The sequence below is a fragment of the Balaenoptera physalus genome, assembly GCF_965194825.1.
Source record: "Balaenoptera physalus genome assembly, chromosome: 1".
In the NCBI taxonomy this organism is placed as follows: Eukaryota; Metazoa; Chordata; class Mammalia; order Artiodactyla; family Balaenopteridae; genus Balaenoptera; species Balaenoptera physalus.
This window is the reverse complement of record NC_138882.1, coordinates 41,504,399-41,526,750: the sequence shown is the minus strand read 5'-3', so window position 1 is coordinate 41,526,750 and position 22,352 is coordinate 41,504,399. Positions and strand designations below refer to the sequence as shown.

Sequence of the window (22,352 nt, the reverse complement as noted above, 5' to 3'; positions counted from 1 at the left end):
AGTGCAGGGTGGAGGGAAGCTTCGCAGAGGGGGTGACCGGTGCACAGGGTCTTTGGGGTGAGGAGGCCTTTGCTAGGATGAGAGCGGACCCGGTGCCCGGGAGTCTGCGTGTTCTTCTTCAGGCAGGGCACACCCCAGGCTCTTTCCCTTTGTCGCTGCAGCCCTCACAGTGCACACGGTGGAGCGTTTTACAGAGTGGCGCCTCACGCGGCTGAATCTGATGCCTGTTTTCAGTTTGGCTCTACTCCCCTGCCCCGCCGCGCCCTGAGAGGCTGGCGGCTGCATACAAACGTTGATTATTTGCAGGGCAGAGACTGGATATGGTAGCCTCTGGAGTGCGGGGTGCATGGTGATCCACTGGGACGCAGGAGGAAAATACTAGCTTTCTTTTTGTATTAATTTTTAAAAATTAATTAATTATTTTTGGCTGCGTTGGGTCTTAGTTGCTGCACGCAGGCTTTCTCTAATTGCATGAGCGGTGACTTCTCTTGTTGCGGAGCACGGGCTCTAGGCGTGCAGGCTTCAGTAGTTGTGACACAGGGGCTTGGTTGCTCCGTGGCATGTGGGATCTTCCCGGACCGGGGCTCGAACCCGTGTCCCCTGCATTGGCAGGCGGATTCTTAGCCACTGCGCCACCAGGGAAGCCCCTCTTTTTGTATTAATTTTTAAAACCTCATCCTTTCTCTATTTTTGAATGTTTTAAAATGCATGTAACATTAGAACGATAATAGTAATATTATGTCACTTATAAGAAAGTTATAAATATGTTGGGACGTGCTCAGAATTCTTTACTAATGGGAAGCGTGATCAAAAAGCTTTCAGCCCCCTGACCTGGGGCCGGGAGATAGGCCGTGATCCTGGGGCAGCTGGAGAGGACGTCGGAAGAAGGCGTGGCACCGGGGCTGGGGGGGTGGAGGGGCGGGACCTTTGGTTGCCTCAGCAGCGCTGGCAGGCAGCCACCACCCAAAGCAAGGCCGCTCCCCTGCCTGTGGGGCTTCCGCCTCCGCAGGGGTGCTGCCATCCTGCCAGCATCCCTGCCCGGGGCCCGGCCATCCCGCGTGTCGGTGGCTGGGTGCCTGCAGAGGCAGCGGGGAGACAGCTCTGTTCTCGCATCCCCTGCTCCTCCTTGGAGGTTTTCCATCTGGGCTGGACTCCGAGGGGCAGCTTTAGGAAGGGGCTGGCTTGGAGAAGGACCCACTCCAACCGGCAGGGCGGATGGAAGCCGGGCTCTCGTCCGGGTCTGCCCCTCCCCACGCCGCGCTCCTAGGACGATTCCAGATCGGAGGCCTTTGCGAAAGGCTTGAAGCCAGTTTTCTTCAAGGGGACGGGGCTTTTTTTCCTGCCTTAGGCAGTGACGACCCCCTGGCAATAGGTCCTTAAAATATTCGTATTTTGTAACGTAACTGTCATCTCCTGGACTTTTACGCCACACTTTTCTCCAAGAACTCCAAGTTCTTTCTCATCCGGCCCCCAGATCAGTGGAGAAAGGAGACTCAGTGTGTTCACCTTGCAGTTAGGTCTCCCCAGGCTACCCCGGCTCTCCTGGTAGCTCCAGCTGTGATCCAAAACCAGAGGGCCAGACCCCCGAGAGCCTGTGCACTGTCGAATGTTTGTGTGCCTCTCAGCATCATCTGCATTGGAAGTCTTTGGTGGGGGATGTGAACTCTTCTGGACAAAAATTTAAAAAAATTTTTTTCATGTTTTTATATCATGTTTTAAAGTTTAAAATGCTTTTCCTTTGTGTTGTTTCATGAGAGCCTCTCTACAACTCAGTAGACAAAAAGTGTCCCTCAAAATGGCATTTTGTCCCCCCATTTTATGAGAGCAAAGCAGAGGCTCAGACCATTTGATGGCCCAGCCAGACTTCTGGAACCCGTCTGCTCTCCATTTCACCTCGCAGCCCCTGTAGAAACTGTAAACAGGCCTCACCAAGCACGCCTGCTCACCGTGTGTTTACAGGGAGTGCTCAGCTGGGCAGAACTGCGAGGCTGGACTTGGTCCCTGCAGACCGGAAGGGTTGAAATACTCAGCTCTTCAGGTCAAGTATTTTGAAATTTGGGATTTTTATGGCTTTTAGTTGTGAGTCTTACACAGTACTTTGAAAATGGTTTAATCAGGAGTACAGATACCTAGCGACAGATTTCAGTGACAATCCAAAACACTTATTGTGCACCCCAGATCCTGTCCATTTCCTCAAAGAACGATGGAAACCAGCGTAAAGCCTTGGCTCTGGGACCAGTCTCGGGATATCATGTAGAGGTTTTTGGCTCTCTCCCTCCAGAAGATGGTGTGAGGAGAGCCGAGGTCTCAGCTCCGCTCACTGCCCTCTCCTTGCCCGTGGCCCTGGCCAGGAAGGGATGCAGAAGCGCTGTAACACTGTTTTCTCTCCTCTCTACCTAGACCAGCGTGGTTAACTACATTGACCAGAGGCCAGCGGCCGAGAAAAGTGCTCAGTTGTTTTTTGTGGTCTTTGAATGGAAAGATCCTTTCATCCAGAAAGTCCAAGACGTGAGTATTATCTCCGACCTTGAGAGGGAACTTCCCACCCCGAGGCGTTTTGGTGCATCCTTGCGGGCCGTCCTCATCTTCTGTCATAGCGCAGATCTCTGTGTCTTTTGTATTTATGACATTCATTTTCTATATCATTTGTGTTTAATTGATCTCGTCTTTAACCCTGGACTGTCGTCGCTGTGAATGTGAGGGCTTCGTCTTTGTTCACCATTTACCCGGCATCCGGCCCGGTGCTTAGTCCAGCGTAGCCGCTGTATAGTGATAGTGAATGAACTAAGTAGAAAGCATTAAGCTAATAATCTAGATTACCAATGTTGGAAGCCATTCTTCTTTATTGGTTCTCTGTAGGATGAGAGTCATTTTTTATTTGTCATAAATCAGAGCAGAAAGGTACTAATGAGAAATTAAGAGAGCATCAATTAATGCCAGATCCCAGACTCACCATCTCAGAAGGGGAGGGGTGATGGGACGGCTTTGCCAAAAGAACATTCGTGAGACGCCATTTACCAGAGCCAGTCCCAGATCTGATACTGATTGTTGTTTAGATCATCACAAAATGTCCTGATGTGCTTGTGGGTTGGGGGAAGACATTTCAAACCTGAGGCTCAAACAGGGAGGGTCTCTGTGATGTGGATGTGCCCCATGATCCCACCACCGCTGTTAGTCGTGGCCTGGCTGGGCCGTGGACACATAGGCGTGTGCAGACGCCCTGAATCAAGACTCCACGTGGAAGAATGAGCGCCTTCAGCTCCACACGTAAAACGTGTGAGCCAACGTTTTTTAACCTACTGTGTTCAGTATGAAGTCCTATTATGGGCCAAGTAAAGCCCTGAGCTCGAGGCCGACTGACTTGCATCGTCCCTCAGCTTCACAACTGTCCTAAATGGTGGTGGTGGTGGTGTAACTTCCGCATGTGAGCCTGAGGTCACCCTGCTGAACTGGGTCTTAGAAATGCTGTGTGTTTACCAAGCGGGGAACTCAGACATACAAGCCATGACCTCGGCCTGAAGGAGTTGCAGTCAGTGAGAAAACAATCTGGGCTGTAAAGGAAGTAATTCCAGACAGTAAGGACCTGCCAGAGGGGTTTGTGGGATAAATCCCTCTGCTCAAGTTGAGAGAGTTTTGGCTCAGTGGTTAGAGGAAGCTGTGAGGGGCCTGGAAGGATTAGTAACTCGAGGTGGGAGGAAAGCGTCCCGGGCAGGGCACACTGGAGGGGCCCACCTGCAGGCAGGAGTCCCTGAGGTGAGTGGAGGATGGGCAGTCGCTGGACTGGATGGGAGGGGAGGTGGGAGTCACTGTGAGATGGGAAGCAAACAGGAACTGACCGTACAGATGGGGTGTATAGCTGGGGGGAGATCTGTCTCAAAGCAAGGTCAGTCACATTGTGAGTTAGGCCAGAAATTTAAAGCTCAGGACTGAGTACCTTATATGTGCAGAGCGTTTTGAAAAAATTTTTTTTTCTTTCAGGATCACTTTATTGTAGGGAGGGATTAGTATTTTTCTCCTCAAACTGAGCTATGGACAAAGTATGGAGTTACGACAGTTTTAGAAACCAGTTGTTTTTCTTGTTGCCTCAATAATTGGAGGGGCTCTTTGACAATAACACTGAAAATCAAAAATGGAAACCAACAGAGAAGCTTGTGTTTGTTTCTGTTTTGCAGATAATCACCGCCAATCCTTGGAACACGATCGCTCTTCTCTGTGGGGCCTTCTTGGCATTATTTAAAGCTGCAGAATTTGCCAAACTGAGTGTGAAGTGGATGATCAAAATTAGGAAGAGATACCTTAAAAAAAGAGGTCAGGCAACAAACCACATAAGCTGAAGTCGCCTGCGTTGTTCGTAGGACTGCCCGAGTTCATGGAAGTTCTCATCACTTCTGCTTTGGTAAACCTAGCTGCCAGCAATCCTGTCCTCACTTGAAGAAACGAGCCTTGCTGGGGGCCTGCCTGTCACACTGCAGCTTCTAACTGGTCCTCAGAGAGACTGTCTAGAGCCCAATGGAAGAGATCCAATGGATGACCTAACCGTTATTTAAGTATTTAAATTATTAATGAACATTTTTTGACATATGACATGAACAGGGTTTGTGGAAGATGGAATTAGATATAATCCAGTTTCCTGAAGGTTTTTGGAAGCTGCCTCCTTTCTCGGTTTGGTGTATAGTTAAGGTCTAACAGGATGATTAAGGCTCTGACCTTAGGTTTTTTTCTTGAGATTTTTTTAAATGGACAGAGGAGAGTGTGATTTTCTTCTCCCCCACCAGTGATTCTTCAGGTATGGAGGTCATGCTGTGGAACCGGTGTACGGTATGTGAGAAACACAAAACCCCTCATGTCTCTGGCGCCATCTGCCAGCCCCTGACACACTCTCTTGTGTGTTAAATATTAAATGAGACTTTTTTTTAAAGCTACTAGAAAAACTAGTAATTAGATCTCTTGTGGACTGAGTAGCCGCCTACCTGTCTGGCTAGAATACTGGTTGATGCAGGTATGAGTTCGGACTGATTAACATACAAAAACACTAGGACATGTGTACATAGTAGGTGCCTACTCAGTGTATTTTGATGATTTCATTAATAGGTGAATAAAAGTTAGGTTAATACAAAAGGAATCAGTGTGCCAGTATGCATATCTGCTAAATCAATAGGCACCAGTATGCTTTCATTCCGTGACCTCCAAATAAAGGGGAGCGTGAGCCTGGACTTCCACGATGGACGGGTCTGGACTCCCGAGGTACATCATGACCACGTCCAGGGAAGGGCAAGGTGGGCAGGCGATAGATGGCAGGTGGTCAGGAAGTGACAATAAAGCCCCATGAATAAGCTGTGTTAGCTCTTCCTGTCCTACAAACCCCCCCACCCATCTGAGAAAGGGGCCCTCAGAGCTTTCAGCCCAGCCTGTGACAGAGATGAGTACCCTCTGGGTATTTTTCACATGGTAGCCATTGGCTGATTTAAGGTTATGAAGATTATTTATTTCCAGAGTTTTGAATTATTTACATGCCCTTTGCCTCCAAAGAGGACTTGGTAGCATTTCTTCAATTCTGTAACCCTGTTTTAGATAATTCAAAGAGAACAGCTCAAATGTATGAGTGGGGCAATTTTAATCATCTCATGTCTAACTTAGCAGCAAGCAACTGTGGTTTTTGGTTGAATTATTAAAAGTGAACTTGTGTAAGGAAATATTCCCTGCTATTTTTCTATGGCACAGAAGCAGGTACATTCAAACTTTAGCCTAGGTCCTGTCTCTATAAAATCTTATGGTAAGGCAAATGCAAAGCCAGGCATTAAAGCTTACATTAACAGCACTGAAAAACAGGTATGTGTATTTTTAAATTCTAAAGATGACACACCACTTTAATATTAGCTAAAACAAAATTTGCTCCAATGAACATATTAAAACTGTACTTCCTGTACTGTAGAAAGTTGAGAGACCTCTTGAATGTGCTTTTGAGTAAGTAGCTAATTAATTAGGAAGTGGGCATTTCTAGCTCTTTCTTCAACAACAAACAACTATTAGCTGCAGCCTGCCAAAATCTACTCTGGCTGCTCTTCAGTGAAAGAAATGTATGCCTAGACCGTCCACAAAATAGACATTTAGACCCAACCGTCTCTTCTGGGGAGGCTGACGCTTGCCTTTTGCTGTGTTCTGTAGCAGGGTCACCCTTTCCTTCCCCGTGTGCTGCCCCCAGCTGTCAGTAATCCCGGCTGGCCTTAGGTGAGTGTACAGCATCTGGCAAGAGCACTGGGCCTGGATGGCTGAGGTGGCGGCCATTTGAGAGCATCGTAAAATATGAGCCACGTCCCGAAAGGAAGAGTTTCTCCTGGTTTCACAGCAAGCAGAACGAGGTGCTTTCACAGTGACCCAGGAATAGTGTGCTAGAGTTGTTCTTCATGGATGTGAAAGAGTAGAAGCAGACACCAGTAGCTGAAAACTTTGTAACAACAATCTCCCTGCCTCCATAAAAAAACAGTGCTATTATTACTTATTATAGATTTTGAGATTTATCCTCCTAGGTCTATTTCATTTTATTATTTTATTTTATTTTGGCCACACCGCACAGCATGTGGATCTTAGTTCCCCAACCAGGGATTGAACCCGGGCCCTTGGCAGTGAAAGCATGGAGTCCTAAGCACTGGACCACCAGGGAAATCCCATGGGTCTATTTCAATTAAAACTATGTACATATGTACACACATTTAAGGTAAGTTAAACCCATCCTCCAAACATAAAGGGACATGAAGGAAGATGGAAGGATATCCTAGAACTTAGAGTTTTATGTGACAATTCTATACAACAGATATACTTTGATAAATGGCTAGAACACTCGACTCTGGCACACAATCTTCCTATTCTTTAACTGGTGTACAACCTGCAATTTGCCTTAAAATTTTCTCTATATACACATATATATGTACGTACGTACGTACGTATGCATATATGTATGAATGAAGGGGGGCAGGCTTCTTCCGAGCGCCTAACCTTAGTGCTGAAAAAAGCAAAGTCGACGTAAGGCAAAATACAAACATAGATTTATTAAATGCTGCTCAATCCCCCAATAAAGATCTTTCATTACAAAACAGTTTTCCACACAACTGCAAGTTAAGAGATTGGAATGGTACTCTGATAACAAAATGTGAGAAAATACTTGACCAAGTAGAAACATATACGACTTCTCTATAGTCAGCTTTTTCAGAACCCTACAGAGGAAGCCTACTGCATTTCCTTTACATAAAGCCAGGCAGTGACAATGAGCGCTCTGCATCACCACACCGTGGGACTCAAAGCCTCCATCCCTGCATCAGGAGGTACTAGAGAAGGGCAGGTTGTGAGGACTGGAAAGGCCCTGCCTTCAGCCTTTGGGAGGAAGAGGAGGAATGAACTGAGAGACAGGCTGAGTGTTCACGGCACTGCCCCCACTAATCTGTGCTCAGTGCTCTGGGGAGTTGCAGATGAAGGGGGATGTTCATAAGGATCGATCTGAAGAATTTGGTTTACTTTCCCAGCTTTTATTTATAATTTGTGCTTTAAAAAGCCTGGAAATTTAAGTTTCTGCTCAAATTCCAGAGTACAGTAATATCTCTATGAAGGAAGGCTTAGGGCAAGTAATTCCCTCCGTCATATTTCTGGGAGAGATGAAGGGAAGGATAAGAATTACACCTTAGTTTTATTTTAGGAAAGTCTTTTTCCTAGGATGTAACTAAGGTCTGCAGCAATGTGAAAAGCACATTATCAAAGGGAAAAATATACAGAGCAGACTACTATATCTATGTGCAACACAACCAAAAACAGAATTCAAGTCATGATTCTTACCACTCCCATAATTATTTCACTCATATCATAGATGATAAAGTTCATTCATTTCTGTGAAACTTCAGAAGAGTGACACAAATCAATGATTAGACAAAGGTTACAATATACTATGGCCATGATATAGCACAGAGCTATGTTTAGTCCATATATTTTTTTTCATTTACAGTTGCCAGAAAAAAAAATTGGCCTTTTAATTATATTATACTGATGAGGTTTGTTTCATAATTTTTACATATTTCAAAAAAGTGTACAAAACCGCCTATCCAGCGGAGGTGGAAGGCTTTTTTTATTCATCAGTTGTATTGCTGAGAATACTGTGCATGTTGTAAGCACTGTTCTGCTTTTCTAGAGCTTTCTTTAGCTTTAGCTCCTCCAATTTTTTCCATAATTCTTCACGTTCCAATTCCTTCTTTTTCTCCCTGTAAATAAAGCAAGACTTTTGTAGTTAGAAACTTATTTCAGAGCTTGAAGAAACATGCTGTTTGGCAGCTGGCTGGAGAACAGACTGTGTTCACTCACATTTCACTTAAATCCCTCCACTAAAGCATTTGAGACTTTACATTACCTAGAGCACCGCGTTACTCATCTTCATCTCCTGAGTGTAACACCACGTCCATATGGCTCCTGTACCGAAAGTTATCGTTCGCCTTCCCTCCCTGCATTTTATCACCACCACCACCACCACCACGACTGTGGCATCTGTGCTTTACGGTTGGCAAAGTACTTAGTCACGTAAACACCTTGCAGTGGGTTTTTGCCGACAGACTGAAGGGCTGGCCATGAGTCAGCCTGGAGCCGTTTCCAGGTGGAAGCCATATCCTTTGGCTCCACATTGCTAGCTGCCAACCAGTCTGTGTCTTACTATCTCTTGTCTCCTGCATGTCAGAAGGAGACTTTAAAGTTTGAATAACCTCTCTAAGAAAGCAAAACTCAAAATATGTTGCTTCAACTACTTAATTTCAGTTCTAAAGAGAACATTTCTGAATAACTTGGACCAAACTATTCTGAAGGGCTATATGAACATGTGAAAAAACCATGGACTTACGTTCTGCAGTTACATATGCTTTAAGGGGACAAAAGTGCTGATTTACGCAGCCAGTAAGATATAATGATCACTCTTAGTTATGTGAAATATGCATTTTTCAAATATAAGTTTCATATGATCCTAGTCATTTTTCCTTCTTCCCATTGCTTCCTGGGACTCAAACTATGTACCTAATTTCTGTTCCTGCCTGAAAGGTGCTATTTAAAAGAAAGAATGCATTCAGTTAGTTATTGATGGACTTGGATGGCCTTGAAGAAGACAGATCCTTTCTCTACTTGCCACCAGAAAACCAGGACTAGGAACTTATAGTCAAAATAGATCAGCTTTTCCAAACAGAATAGTTAATACACTTATTAGAAATAAATGGGCTCAGGTACAGCAGTTATTGGAACTGAAATAAATATATGAGAAGGAAGTGATTTTTAGATTATTTTGTAGTAATTTATGAAATTTTCAAAAAGAGGTAATCACTAAGCCAAGTTCCTAAATGCTAATGTGTGCGACCATTTATTCACTAAAATATATACTGCAAGGAACAAAATTATCAATAATAGTACTCAACCACAGACATATCGTTATGTGAGTTTCCTCTTCCCAAAAGGGAACTATACTGACTTTAAAATACCACTTTGTTAAAATGTGAAGCTTAAAAACTATCAAATTATTGTGCAAGAACAGTTGAAGAATAAGCTCACTATGGAAGCCCATGTGGACAAAAGCAATTCTCATAAATGTAAAAAATAATTATGTAAAACAGTATTTAAAATTCAGCATAAATTGTATTTCACAATGCAGATGTTATCATACTGATAAAGTCTAAGGCTCAGAATGAGATAAACAGAATTTATGATCCACGTTAAAATCATAATCTAACCATTAGGAGTTTACCTGGAAATGACTTTAGAGTAGTTATTAGAGACATTCAAATTGTAATGCTAAATGTAATTGGCTTTTTTCTTTTTTGAATTTTATTTATTTATTTATTTTATACAGCAGGTTCTTATTAGTTATCTATTTTATACACGTTAGTGTATATATGTCAATCCCAATCTCCCAATTCATCCTACTGCAGCAATTGGCTTCTTAAACATAATTTTAACTTAGAATACCTTATTGGACTGAATCACATTCAACAAATCTAAAATGTACAGATAAGTCTATAAATAAAAATGTCAAATACCTTTGTCTTTCAGCTTTGTATGAACTAGTAAGATCATCAAAAAGCTTGCCATTCATCTCCATGAGGGTTTTCAGCACATTGTACACCAGTGCTACAATGGTCCTAAAATGAAAACAAGCCAGTGCTGGGTTACTGATGCTACTAACAGATGGGAAATGTAACACTATCATCTCTGAAATGGGTTAGATGCTAGCTGACTCAGTCAATCCATTTTAGAGCTGACAAACTGAAGTTCAAGAAGTTTAGTAATTTGCTCAAAGTCACACAGCCAATGGTAGTAGAGATGGTCGGTCTGATTCCAAAACTCCTTCCATGATACAGTCCTTCCCACTGTATCATGCTTAGATTAAACCCTAAAAATGTTATGGTCAGCTTCCTGTCTGCTCTAGAGTCTACTATCACAAACCCTGAGTAACAGCATTAAAAGAAGTTGAAAAAGATCCAATGACTGTAACTTGTAAGAAGAAAAGTAAAAAACAGGATAAGGATGTTACAGAATTTAGAATGCATGCAATCTAAACATCACTGATGTGACCTTGAGCACTGAAGCTTCTCCCTGGGCTAGGCCAGCTCTGGAGGTGAGGCTGGATACTGGCAGCACACAGTCGCCTGAACAGCCTCTGCAGGTGCTGGGTTGGTCTCCCCAACAGGGCTTAACCACACACTGGTACAGAATGTCACACCAGACAGTCCCTAGATTTGCAATTCTAAATTGAAATTAAGAACATACAGGAGTTCAGGGTTTTTGAGCATGAGCCACCCATTCTCCTTGCTTGGCCCTGCAATAAACCTTTCTCTGCTCAAAAAAAAAAACACCAAACAACAAAAAAACCCAGAGCATACAGACACACATACAACTTCATAAAACTCAGTGCAGAATAGAATAAAACTATGTGATGTTAACCTTGGGATCAATTCCAAATCTGTACAGGTTTCCTATGTATGAGTAATGAGATCAAATGACAAAGAGGTCAAAAAAACAAAAACACAAAAATAACACAATCAACATAAAAGACACTTACGGATTCCAGTGTTCTTTGGAGATTTTGTACAAACTGCCAAACATAATTGGCAGAATTTTATCAATATTCTCCTCAATCAAACTAAGAATATATTCATTGTTCCAGAAGTACAGTGCCCTTTCTGCAACCTAAAAAAAGACATTTAGAAATGTCAAAACTAAAAGAGAAAAGAAGTAATAGTATAAAATAAAAATGGCTTCACTGAAAACATCATACCTGAAAATGAGAACTGGATACACACTTGGATATCTGCTTAAAAAGGGGCTCTTCAATTTTTTTGAATTGTGTTGGTTCAATGACATCTAAGATTTCTTCAATTTCTCCTAAAAACATCACCTAGGTTAAAAAAATTTTCTTTTAAGAAACATAATATGACAAATTACATGATGTTAATATAGAAAACACAAATGAGAAGGTTAACCTACAAATTAAACACTGGATGAAAAAAATCTTGATAGTATACGCAACTTACTATGATGTACAGATATTCTACCAAGTCTCTCTAATCCCCACAGAACATCTCCCGCTTGGTAGCAGTGATGATACACCCAGGCCAAAGAAGCATGGTTTATAGCCCTGAGATTGAGAGGTTCTAATAAAATGCACTGTTTTTGTTGAATGAAACGCACCTCTTTCTGACTGCATGTTTTTGGCCAAAATTTCAGCAATCCTCTGATCACCTGCAAAAAAGGGAAAAGTTTATTTAGCATGAATTAAGCAAAGAAGCTGGTTAATCTCAGGAAATTTTAAATAATTGCGATAATATCAATATTCATTCTGAAGGAGAACAATAGTATTCAGTAACTATGTATATACCCTTACTCTGCTCAGCTTTAGACTTCTACCAATTCAACAGATACTTATTGAGTGCCTTTGTACCAGATACTGTTCTAGGTGCCAGGGACACACTGATGAATAAGACAGAAGGAGGTCCCTGATTTTCATGAAGCAGGAAGACCAACATAAGTTAGCAATTAAACTTATAAATAAAATAATTTTAATAGTAGTAAGTGCTACTTCCTACTAAGAAAATAAAGTATGAGATAATGACTTGGTGGGGTGAGGAAGGGAGGTTATTTTAGGGAGAAATTAAGGAACAGATAGTTCCTGTTATTTAAACCATTATGAAGCACCCAAAAAAGCCAGAAAGCTTCCCAATTTATTTCATGGCTGGCACAGTCTTGATAACCCAAATACAACAAAACAAGGGATCGTGAATTTAAGTAAACATAGTTGCAAAAATCCGTATTAAACCGAATATAACAGTATATTAACAGAATACTGCTACCTACCCAATAACTTATTCCAGAAATTCCAGGATGGTTCAACTCATTATAGTTATAGGTTAAAAGGGGGAAAAAAAAACTGTATGATCATCTCAAAAGATTTCGAACAGTTATTTGATTTTTTGATTGATTATATATTCTGATAACAATTTAGTAAGCTAGAACTAAGAATTTATCAGAAACCATCAGCAATCAACTTATATAATGGTCTCTTGGAAATTGACAGTAAAACCATTTGAGCCTGGTGCTTTTGTGGAAATAAATCTCTGACAGCCTTTTAAGTAAATTTAGTTATTGGTCTTGTCTAGTAATGAAGAACACTCATCCAAATTAAAACTGGGGAAGAACACTGTTCTGGAGCCAATCCAGTAAGATAAGAATCTGATGAATAATGTTGAAAAGGGATATCAGAATTATACTTATTTGTCTAAGTGTATGATAATTATATACTGCTTAAATATTAAAAGATGAAAAATTACTAGAATGAGTAGGAAAATTCAATATGTGGTCAGATAAAAGATAAATATGTAAAAATCAATACCTTTTAAAACAAAGTATCAGTTACAATAATCAGAGAAAAATAATTAAAACAATAAGGTAGTAGCATGGAAACTGACAGAGAAGATATATGACACAGAGGAATATCTAGACAGACTTGAGTATATATGAGGTTTTAATATATGACAAAGGTGGCATTTCAGTTCCTGGGAAACAGCTGAATTAGTCAATTAATTGGTGGTACTTGAACTGGTGGCTCACCAGTTAGAAAAAAAATGTAGCTCCTTTGGTAGGCAGACTCCTGAAATGATCTCCTATGATCCTTACTTCCTGAATTCACACTCTTGTGTAGTTGAGTCCTTCCCTGAAGTGTGGACTGGCCTACTGACTTGCCTCTAACCAACAGAATGTGGCAAAAGGGACAGAATGTCACTTCCATGAGAAATTTACAAAAGATTGTGACTTCCATCTTATGAGCAGACTCTCTAGGGCCTTCTCATCTTGCAAGTTTTGATAAAGCAAGCTGCTATGTTGGAAAGGCCCAAGTACCAAGGAATTGAGGGTGGCTGCTGGCCAACAGCATCTGAAGAACCAAATGCTAACAACAGTCACGTGAACTCAGAAGCAGATCCTTCCTTATCTGAGACTTTATTTGCAACCCCATACCTGGCCAACACCTTGACTGCAGCCTTGTGAGAGACCCTGAGGCAGAGGACACAGCTAAGTCATGCCTGGATTCCTGATTCACAGAAACTATGCAATAATAAATGTTGGTTGTTTTAAGCCACGAAATTTTGTGATAATTTGTTATGCAGCAATAGAAAACTAAAACAATTCCTTACCCGTGTCACACAAAAATTTCAATTTCAAATGGTGTAGTGGGTTGAATGGTGGCCCCCAAACAGATATGTTCATGTCCTAATCTCTGAAATCTATAAATGTGACTTATTTGGAAAATGGGTCTGTACAGATATAATTAAGTTAAGGATCTCAAAATGAAAGCATCCTGGGTTATCTGGATGGGCCCTAAATCCAATGACAAGTATCCTTGTAAGAGATAACACAGAGGAGAGACCGAAGAGGAGGCAGCAATGTGATATTGGAGCGATGCAGCCACAAGCCAAGAACACCTGGAGACACCAGAAACTGGAAGAGGCAAGGAACGGAATCTCCCCTAGAGCATCTGGAGGGAGTGCAGCCCTGCCGACACCTTGATTTTGGACTTCTGGCCTTCAGAACTGTGAGAGAATAAATTTCTGTTATTTTAAGCCACCAAGGTTGTGGTAATTCGTCATGGCAGCCCTAGGAAACTATTATAGATGGAATAAAGTTTTTACACGTAAAAACTAAATCCATAAAATAACTAGAGTATGATACTAGAGAGTATTTTTATAATCTCAAAGGGTAGAAGGATTTTACTTAGCATGACATCAAGGCCAGAAGCCATAATGATGAATAGATTCCACTACATAAAAAATTTTTAGTTCTTTAAAAAGGCAAATATTAAAAACAGTATATTCAAAGTTAAAAGGAAAACTCCAAATGGATAAAAAAAATTTGCAAAATATAATAGGCAAAGGCTTAAAAGTAGGCAAAGGACACAGAAATATAAATGACTAATAACCATATAAAAGGATGGCTGTAATAATTTTAAAAAGCCAATTAAAATATTTCATACCTATTAGACTAGCAAAAATTTAAAACAATATTCAGCACTGGCTGATAAGGGAAAATAGGCACCTTCACACACTGTACTCTTTGACCCAGCAATATGGTTTTAATTTCAGTAATTTGGTTTTTTTTTTGAATTTTTGAATTTTATTTTATTTAATTTTTATACAGCAGGTTCTTATTAGTTATCCATTTTATACATATTAGTGTATACATGTCAATCCCAATCTCCCAAGTCATCCCACCACCACCACTCCCTGCCACTTTGCCCCCTTAGTAATTTGGTTTTTTAAAAATTTTACATACAGTAAAATTTTTTCCTTTTTTGGTATACAGTTCTCAGGATTTTTTATACATACATAGATTTTTTTTTTTGTAACCAACATTACAGACAGGACACAGAATAATTCCAACACCCTAAAACATCCCCACACCCAGCAACATGCTTATAACAATGAAAACTCCAATAACTCAAGTGTCCATGAATTGAGGATTGATTAAATATGTTACAATAATCCATATAATGGAATTTGATGTGACCAGTGAAAAAATGAAGCAGATTAATATGGAAAGATATCCACATTATATTGACAAGTGAAAAAACCTAGTCAGCACTGTCCCACTGTTTAACCTATACATAAATATATGTACAGAAAAAAATTTATAGAAATATATTCACCAATTTATATGGTTATCTTTAGGGGATCAGATTTTAAGGAACTTCCTCCACATTATGCCTTTATGATTTTGTCTTGTGTGTTTTGTCTTTTGTGTGAACCAAATTAACACATTACTTTCATAAATGGAAGTAACAATAAAGTCATTTCCATTTTGGAAAATAAAGTAATTTCAATAGAAGATCTAGGGACATAAAGAATGTAATAAACTACCTAAAGCTCTGACTTATTTACAATTTGTAGGAAGCTTTGATATGAATGCCAGGCTCCTAGAAAATGAGTATTAGGGCTCAAACCCAAGTACTATGGCCTTAATTTTGGTGCTAGAATGGCCTATAGTAGAAATTACAAGATCTCTGTATCTACAGATCTTTATGAATTGAAAAATATTTTCCTTTGTCAACTTGGACATTTTACCTCCTCATGCTGCTCCTATTTCTATTAACCCGACTCACCTAAGCCAAATGTCCAGCCCTCATCCCTCTCCCTAACCTTTTACTCTATAAAAAGAAATCAGCTGTCTCCCCGATCCACTCCATATTAACTTAATTATATTTATATCTGTTTATTATTCACCAAGCATGAACCATGTTATGGGTTTTCTTTGTCTCAATTCTAATGAGAGTTATCATGGATTTGCATTAAGTTTTACCTCACTTTAAAGGTTTATGTGGTTTCATGTAAATACTGGGCTTCTAATTCTCCTATTTGTCTTTAAAAACTGTTTTTAGCTGTTTCCAGAAAGAACTGCAAGTCTAAAAGTCTAAAACTCTAAACATCAGGGAGTGGAAAAATATCTTTCATTCCTTTACACAGACAAAGCTCAAGTCAAAGGGAGAACACTAAGTACATAATTTTTTTCAAGTGCCCCTAGCCTCAGAAAACTCTAATATAAAGAAAATCATACAATTTAAATCCTTCAAACCCCTTGCTATTCTTCAAGAACTCTTAGTTTAAATATTTAGATTTAGAATACTTAGAAAACACTCTCTCAAAATACTTCACCAAGGTTAAAATGTTGTTTTCTATGTTTTTATCCTTTTCTGTTTTTCCCTAAACTTATCTTTTGTTTTTCTTGAATCTTCAATTTTCATGATAACTTTTTTATTCTCTCCTGAATCTTTGTATTACAGACAATTAGTAAGCAGCAGAATTCAAAGACTGAATTGCTATGTTGATTCATAAAGTAAACAATCTTTATTCCAAGATTATATCTTAATCACCAAAGGCAAGGAAATGTTTTCAATCCCTATCATGTGGTTTACCGTTAATAAGAAGGGAAATTCTATTTCTAAAGAAAAAACAAAACTCAAGGGAATAGTTTTGGGACCTTTACAGTATGTTTTAATTTCAAAAGGTGAATGAAGATTAAAAAGATTATCACTGAAGGTACCATGTATATAAAATTTTACTGTAGCCATTTGATCCTGTCCTCACACATCTTAACTACTATATATTAATTTTAATCTACATTTAAGTTACTCAAGACATAACTCATGAGAGCTTCCCATCCCAGTCTTGTTCTCTGAATATAGATTAACCTCACTTTCCTTCTTCTAAATGATTTTAGTTTAAAATATATTACTACTACTGTTTGGTAACTCTATAGGGGAATAAAGAAAGCTAAAATAAAATGCTACAATGTAGACCAAAAACATAAAAATAAGTAAAACACTTACAGGTTCTGTTAGTGTTGTATCTTTCTCCAGGAACTGTACAACACAGTAGGCTAGCTAAAATACAAGGGACAGTTTATAAATATTACTGAATGAAATAACATTTAGTAATGCAGGATTTTTATATTTAGCTAACAAAACTACCTCATTTTGACAAACTTTATCGCAATATATAAAAATGAATATACTCATAATTGTGCAAGTAACTTCTACTTCAAAAAAGATGTCCTTTTTTAGGTAGTAACTTCTGAATATTAAGTTAACTGAAATATTAAAGAAAATGTAGTTGGACATATCAATCTTTCGATATCATTTAGGTGGCAGACCAGTTCTTTGGGGAATTAAAAGCAACTGTCTTTGTCTTACAAACCAGAAGTGTAACTATAGCCCACTAAATTAATAGATACATACACAGATAAATAAAGTTGACTGAAATAAGACTAGAGCTAACATTTTAGTTATTCAGCATGTTTCTAACACGTATGCCTATGTTGATATGATATTATTCTTTGAGTATTAATAGAGGAAACTAAAACCATTCTCTAACTAGGTCATTGAGGGTAGATGGAACATTCTGCAGATATGTGGGATTTATCAAAGTCACACAGTGAATTAGGTTAGGGCCTGGACCAGAAAAGAACTTGGTCTTTCCTATATCTATACTTACAGTTCATTCAGCTTATTTAAGAACACTAAATATCATAATGCTTTAAAAATTATGATATAGTAAAAATTTGCTTTGGGCAACTTACAAAAGCAAATTGCTTAAATATACTTAAAATTGCCACCTCAATATTACTCAGCTTCTCTGCCTTTATATCAGTCTTTGAAACAACATTCATTTCACCTGAAATCTCCTGCAACTTACCTGAGCATGAAACAAAGCTAATCCTTTTGCAGTATGCATAGGAATAAGAACCTTCATTAGAAATTGTTTATGTTCTGCTTTCAGTGGCAATGCAAAGCCATTGATAATACTGGAGGGAAAAAAAGGCAGGGGAAGGGTTACGTAGTTACTACTTTATTTCTAAAAGTTATTACATCCCCAAGTACCTAGGAACTGCTCTGTTTCAGTCCTGGTGTTGAATGACTTACTCATCTGCAAACTACGTTAGGCAGACTATCACTATGAAGTCTGCTACTTTAAGTCATTCAGTGATCCCAAAAGAAAACGAGGACTGCCAATTTAATGTCCCAGTAAACAACTTTACGTTTTCTATAAAGCCTATCACTTATTCATGCCTTTATTTTTCTTCTCTAAAGCACAGGAGAGTCAATATCACAATATTGTTAGAATTTTCAATATATTCTAAAGTAAATGGGTAGTTTCTCTTACTTTATTGAAAGATCTGAAATTAAGAAGTAGTTCTCTCCATAATCATTCTCTAAATATTAACAGAGGAGACAAAAACCATTCTCTAAACATAAATAGAGGGTCTAAACTTCTCTCATGTTAATACTGCTATGTGGTGAATAAGGAAGGCAAAAATGTTCATATAAACTAAAATCAAAGGCTGTAGATTTTTCTAAAAAGAACAGATGTATAGGAATGATCTATCAACATCTGAACAAGAATTCCTACAACTTCATCAAAGAATCACTGTAACTTATTTCATCTCTTCCCAATCAGATCCTATAGGTTTCTGAGGCAGTCTGGCAAGATCAGGCATAAAATATGCCACAGCTTCAAAAGCACAAGTCTATTCTGAAACAGATGTCTTGCATGGCACTATTTTAATATGCTGACCCCCTAAAAAGCTATAATAAGAATTCAGTTGAGAAACTATGCCTTATACTATATATTCAAACTCTAAAATATGAAATAATTTCTCCAATCCCAGCTATTTTAATACATAAAGCATTCAAAGTTACTTAATTCTTAAAAAGAACAAAAAACTGACCTACCTTCCTAATATTTCAAGGAGTTCAGCAACACCATTGAAATGCTCTGTTTCATATATAAACCTAAATTTAAAATAAAGATTGATATAAAGAAAAATCAAACACCGGAAAATTAAACTGAGAGAAAGATGTAGGAAGGTACAAAGAAATCTAAGGGGCAAATATAAGAAATGTTCAAGCACACTTTAGGAATGAATTCTTTGTAAGCTATTTTGCCCCCAATCAGTTACTTCTTAGCAATCTTATAAAAGAAGGTCTATTTCCTATTAAACCACATATACTTTTGCTAAAATTTGCTATATATTAAGATAACAGTATAATTTAGTCTGGAATATTTTATTTTACTTTAATATTTATAAGAAAGATGGGTCTTCTCAAAGAAATACTTTTTAAAATAGGAAACCTCTACTCATAGGTAACTCCAAGAGAAAAGGACTCATGTAATAAAGCCACTTTTATTCAGAATTTCTCTAAGCCTAAACTACACAGGCTGACTAGCTTTCTAAGATTAGGGTCGCCTTTAAAGTAGGGAGTCATAGACACAAATGATGACAGGATAGGCAGGGAAGATACCATAAATGATGGGCGGGGCCCCACAGAGAACGACAGAGAGCTGGACAAAGATGTTCTCTCTAGAGGAGGCAATATTTCTCATCTCTGACTGTTACAGTGTGAAAATGCTAGCCTAATTTTGCCACATCGTCAACTCAAACAAACAAACCAAACGTGAAATTTGGGTATTAAAGCAAAATCTCCTAATCTGAAGCAACTACTCAATAGATTTCATTGATAAAGTAGTCAAAAGATAAATTTAATTAGCTTTGTCAGAAAATCGAATGAAAATACTGCCAAGAGCTACTGATTTAAATAGTATTTATACAAAATTTTTTAAACAAGTGCTCAAATAGATAACCAGACAAACTCTCCTCTCAATAAGTTTTAAACATCAATAACACTGGTATTATCTATTAAAAACTGTCTTCATTACTACTATCCACTTAGATGAGAAATTACAAGAAAAAGTTAGATGCAATCAAATGATATCCACAAAACAGGCTAAAAATGACTCAAATACTATCAGTTAAGTTTCTAAGTTTCAGACTTTAAAAATTAACCTAACGGGGCTTCCCTGGTGGTGCAGTGGTTAAGAATCCACCTGCCAGTGCAGGGGACACAGGTTCGAGCCCTGGTCCGGGAAGATGCCACATGCCGTGGAGCAACTAAGCCTGTGTGCCACAACTACTGAGCCTGCGCTCTAGTGCCTGCGAGCCACAGCTACTGAGCCCGCGCACCACAACTACTGAAGCCCGCGCACCTAGAGCCCATGCTCCGCAACCAGGAGAGCCACCGCAATGACAAGCCCGCGCACCACAGCGAAAGAGTAGCGCGTGCTTGCCCCAACTAGAGAAAGCCTGCATGCAGCAACGAAGACCCAACACAGCCAAAAAATAAATAAATAAAACAAATAAATTTATTTAAAAAAATTAACCTAAAAGAACTGGAATAAAAAGAAAATATGGAAGGGAAAAAAAAGTGCTGTATACGAATATACAACCAATTTACCTGAGGAAAATGTTGTTAATTTGTTTTCTGATGAATGCTCTTAATCCAAGAAATTTCCCATAAATACGATGCAGAACGGTCTTCAGGAAGTCACGTTCTCTGGGATCTTCACTATCAAAAAGCTCCAGGAGCTTTAAAAAAAATCTGAGAAATTACTTTTTAAAAATAATCGAGCTAAAACTTCACTCTATTCTAATTTTGATTTTAAGATAATCCACAAAAGCTTTAAAAGTTTTAAAAAGATTCTGCCTCGTCAGATTGACTTTATTCTTGCTAAATAATGAAGCTAAAGAAAAGCTTAGGGAGTATTTTTTTAATTTTATTTTGAAAAATGACACACAATAAATAATATAAACACTTCAAGAAGTGGAATATTGTTTTTTGGCCTTGCCACTCATTTTAAAATGCTGACCTACTCCTGACTACTAAACATGGCTCATAATTTTAAAGTGTTGAAATGTGAGAGTTTTTTAATGCTTTTTGATAGTATGTCAAAACTACATACAGAATCTTAAGCTTGTAGATCGCAAATTGTTAAATAAATGACGTTTAAAAAACACACATGCACAAATGCGTATTTCTAGTTTACTAGGAAAATTTATACAAACTAAGGCTTCTTTTTTTTTTGTGATCTTACACTAAAAACATTCAAGTCACCATGCAATCAGCTCAAAAATTAATATTTAGTTAATAGGTAAAATATTGGTAGATATATGCTAACAGAGTGAAAATCATTCATGAAATAACACTGAAATAAAAGATGAGACTACAGACTTTTATTTAAAGTCAGCTTACCAAATGGCTGAAAAGTTTTAAACCAGTTCAAAGTGGCCAAATCAGCATTTTCCTACGCCTCTACACAACGCTTCAGGAAAGGCAGGACAAACAGATCTTCGAAAAATTTAAAGTCAAAAGCTCAAACTTCCATTTTAAAATGGTAAAGAAACTGAAATTCTTCAGTCAAAAAAAAGTATTACTGTATTTTAAATGAAACACTGGATTTTCTTAGGAAAAAATATACAATAACCTCTCTTTATAGAATACAATTACCTATGAAGTTGTCAAGGAATTTTATGTTCTGTACTTTGGGATTGATAATTACAGTCATGATGGCATGCTCTGAACCTTAAGTTCTTTTTCCATTCTGTCTTGAATTATATGTAATTGTTTACATGTGTATCTCCTCTACAAGAGTGGGTATTCTTTGAGAGTAGTGATGACTTTAGTCACATTTATATAACCCTAAAGTGTCTGGTTTATAGTTTGCATTTGTTGTTTGCTAGATTATTAAGTACTGCATGCAGCTCCAGCAAAAAATATCCATAGAGTATGAGAATTTATGTTAATATACTTAATTAAGTCACTTAAAAATTATTCTAATTAAAATAACTAAACTATTCACTTAAGACACTCAAATCCAAGTTCTGATGTTGGGTTTACTTGGAAGATATGCTTTGAAATTAATAAAAGGAACCCTTAATTGTTAAGGTCGCTATGTCTAATTCAAGAACAAACATAATGTAATACAAGTTGATCCTCAGGGTCAACGTAAAATAGTAGAGAAGAGTTGTTAGCTAAGTGTCAAATCTATTTAAATAAGTTATTTTGAAATATTACAATCTAAATAAAACAATCTATTTTATATAATCAAATATACAATCTATTTATATATAATCAAATATAATCAAATCCTGATTGTGCCATTTTCTAGCTCTGTGAATTTGGATATGGTCTAGCTCTTTATATAAAAGCATATAAGGACAGAGCCTGGCACATAAAAAGCACTCAGTAATTCTTAGCTTCCTTCTTCTGAAATCCTATGATTTGAACATAACCTGGAACTACACACTTGTTTTCTTCTCTTGAAATAATAAATGTCCAAATTTATACTTTAGATTTTTCTCCTGTACTTCTAAGTCTTAAACTTACCACCTAATCAAATAATTTCAAAATACAAAAGCTGAGAATTCTCATAGTAATATTTATTGAAGCAACACACTAAGAATAC

General features: G+C 38.3%; 2 protein-coding genes across 4 annotated transcripts in view; one reads left to right on the top strand and one right to left on the bottom strand.

The window, feature by feature from the left end:
• Positions 1 to 5,693, top strand: part of PACC1 (proton activated chloride channel 1) — a 32,744-nt gene extending 27,051 nt beyond the window's left edge. Inside the window, exons 7-8 of one of the 2 annotated variants that reach the window (XM_082471977.1) lie at positions 2,401 to 2,508; positions 4,173 to 5,693. In XM_082471977.1, coding sequence (XP_082328103.1) covers positions 2,401 to 2,508; positions 4,173 to 4,334 — 270 coding nt within the window. In that variant the 3' untranslated portion in view covers positions 4,335 to 5,693. The remainder of the gene's footprint in view (positions 1 to 2,400; positions 2,509 to 4,172) is intronic. The other variant, XM_082471978.1, reaches the window with a different exon arrangement.
• Positions 5,694 to 7,021: 1,328 nt separating this feature from the next.
• Positions 7,022 to 22,352, bottom strand: part of PPP2R5A (protein phosphatase 2 regulatory subunit B'alpha) — a 98,766-nt gene continuing 83,435 nt past the window's right edge. The window contains exons 5-14 of one of the 2 annotated variants that reach the window (XM_082471847.1): positions 20,345 to 20,475; positions 18,785 to 18,844; positions 17,748 to 17,856; positions 16,883 to 16,936; positions 12,364 to 12,399; positions 11,701 to 11,751; positions 11,288 to 11,407; positions 11,072 to 11,199; positions 10,050 to 10,151; positions 7,022 to 8,243 (exon numbers count right to left, since the gene is read on the bottom strand). In XM_082471847.1, coding sequence (XP_082327973.1) covers positions 8,111 to 8,243; positions 10,050 to 10,151; positions 11,072 to 11,199; positions 11,288 to 11,407; positions 11,701 to 11,751; positions 12,364 to 12,399; positions 16,883 to 16,936; positions 17,748 to 17,856; positions 18,785 to 18,844; positions 20,345 to 20,475 — 924 coding nt within the window. In that variant the 3' untranslated portion in view covers positions 7,022 to 8,110. The remainder of the gene's footprint in view (positions 8,244 to 10,049; positions 10,152 to 11,071; positions 11,200 to 11,287; positions 11,408 to 11,700; positions 11,752 to 12,363; positions 12,400 to 16,882; positions 16,937 to 17,747; positions 17,857 to 18,784; positions 18,845 to 20,344; positions 20,476 to 22,352) is intronic. The other variant, XM_082471848.1, reaches the window with a different exon arrangement.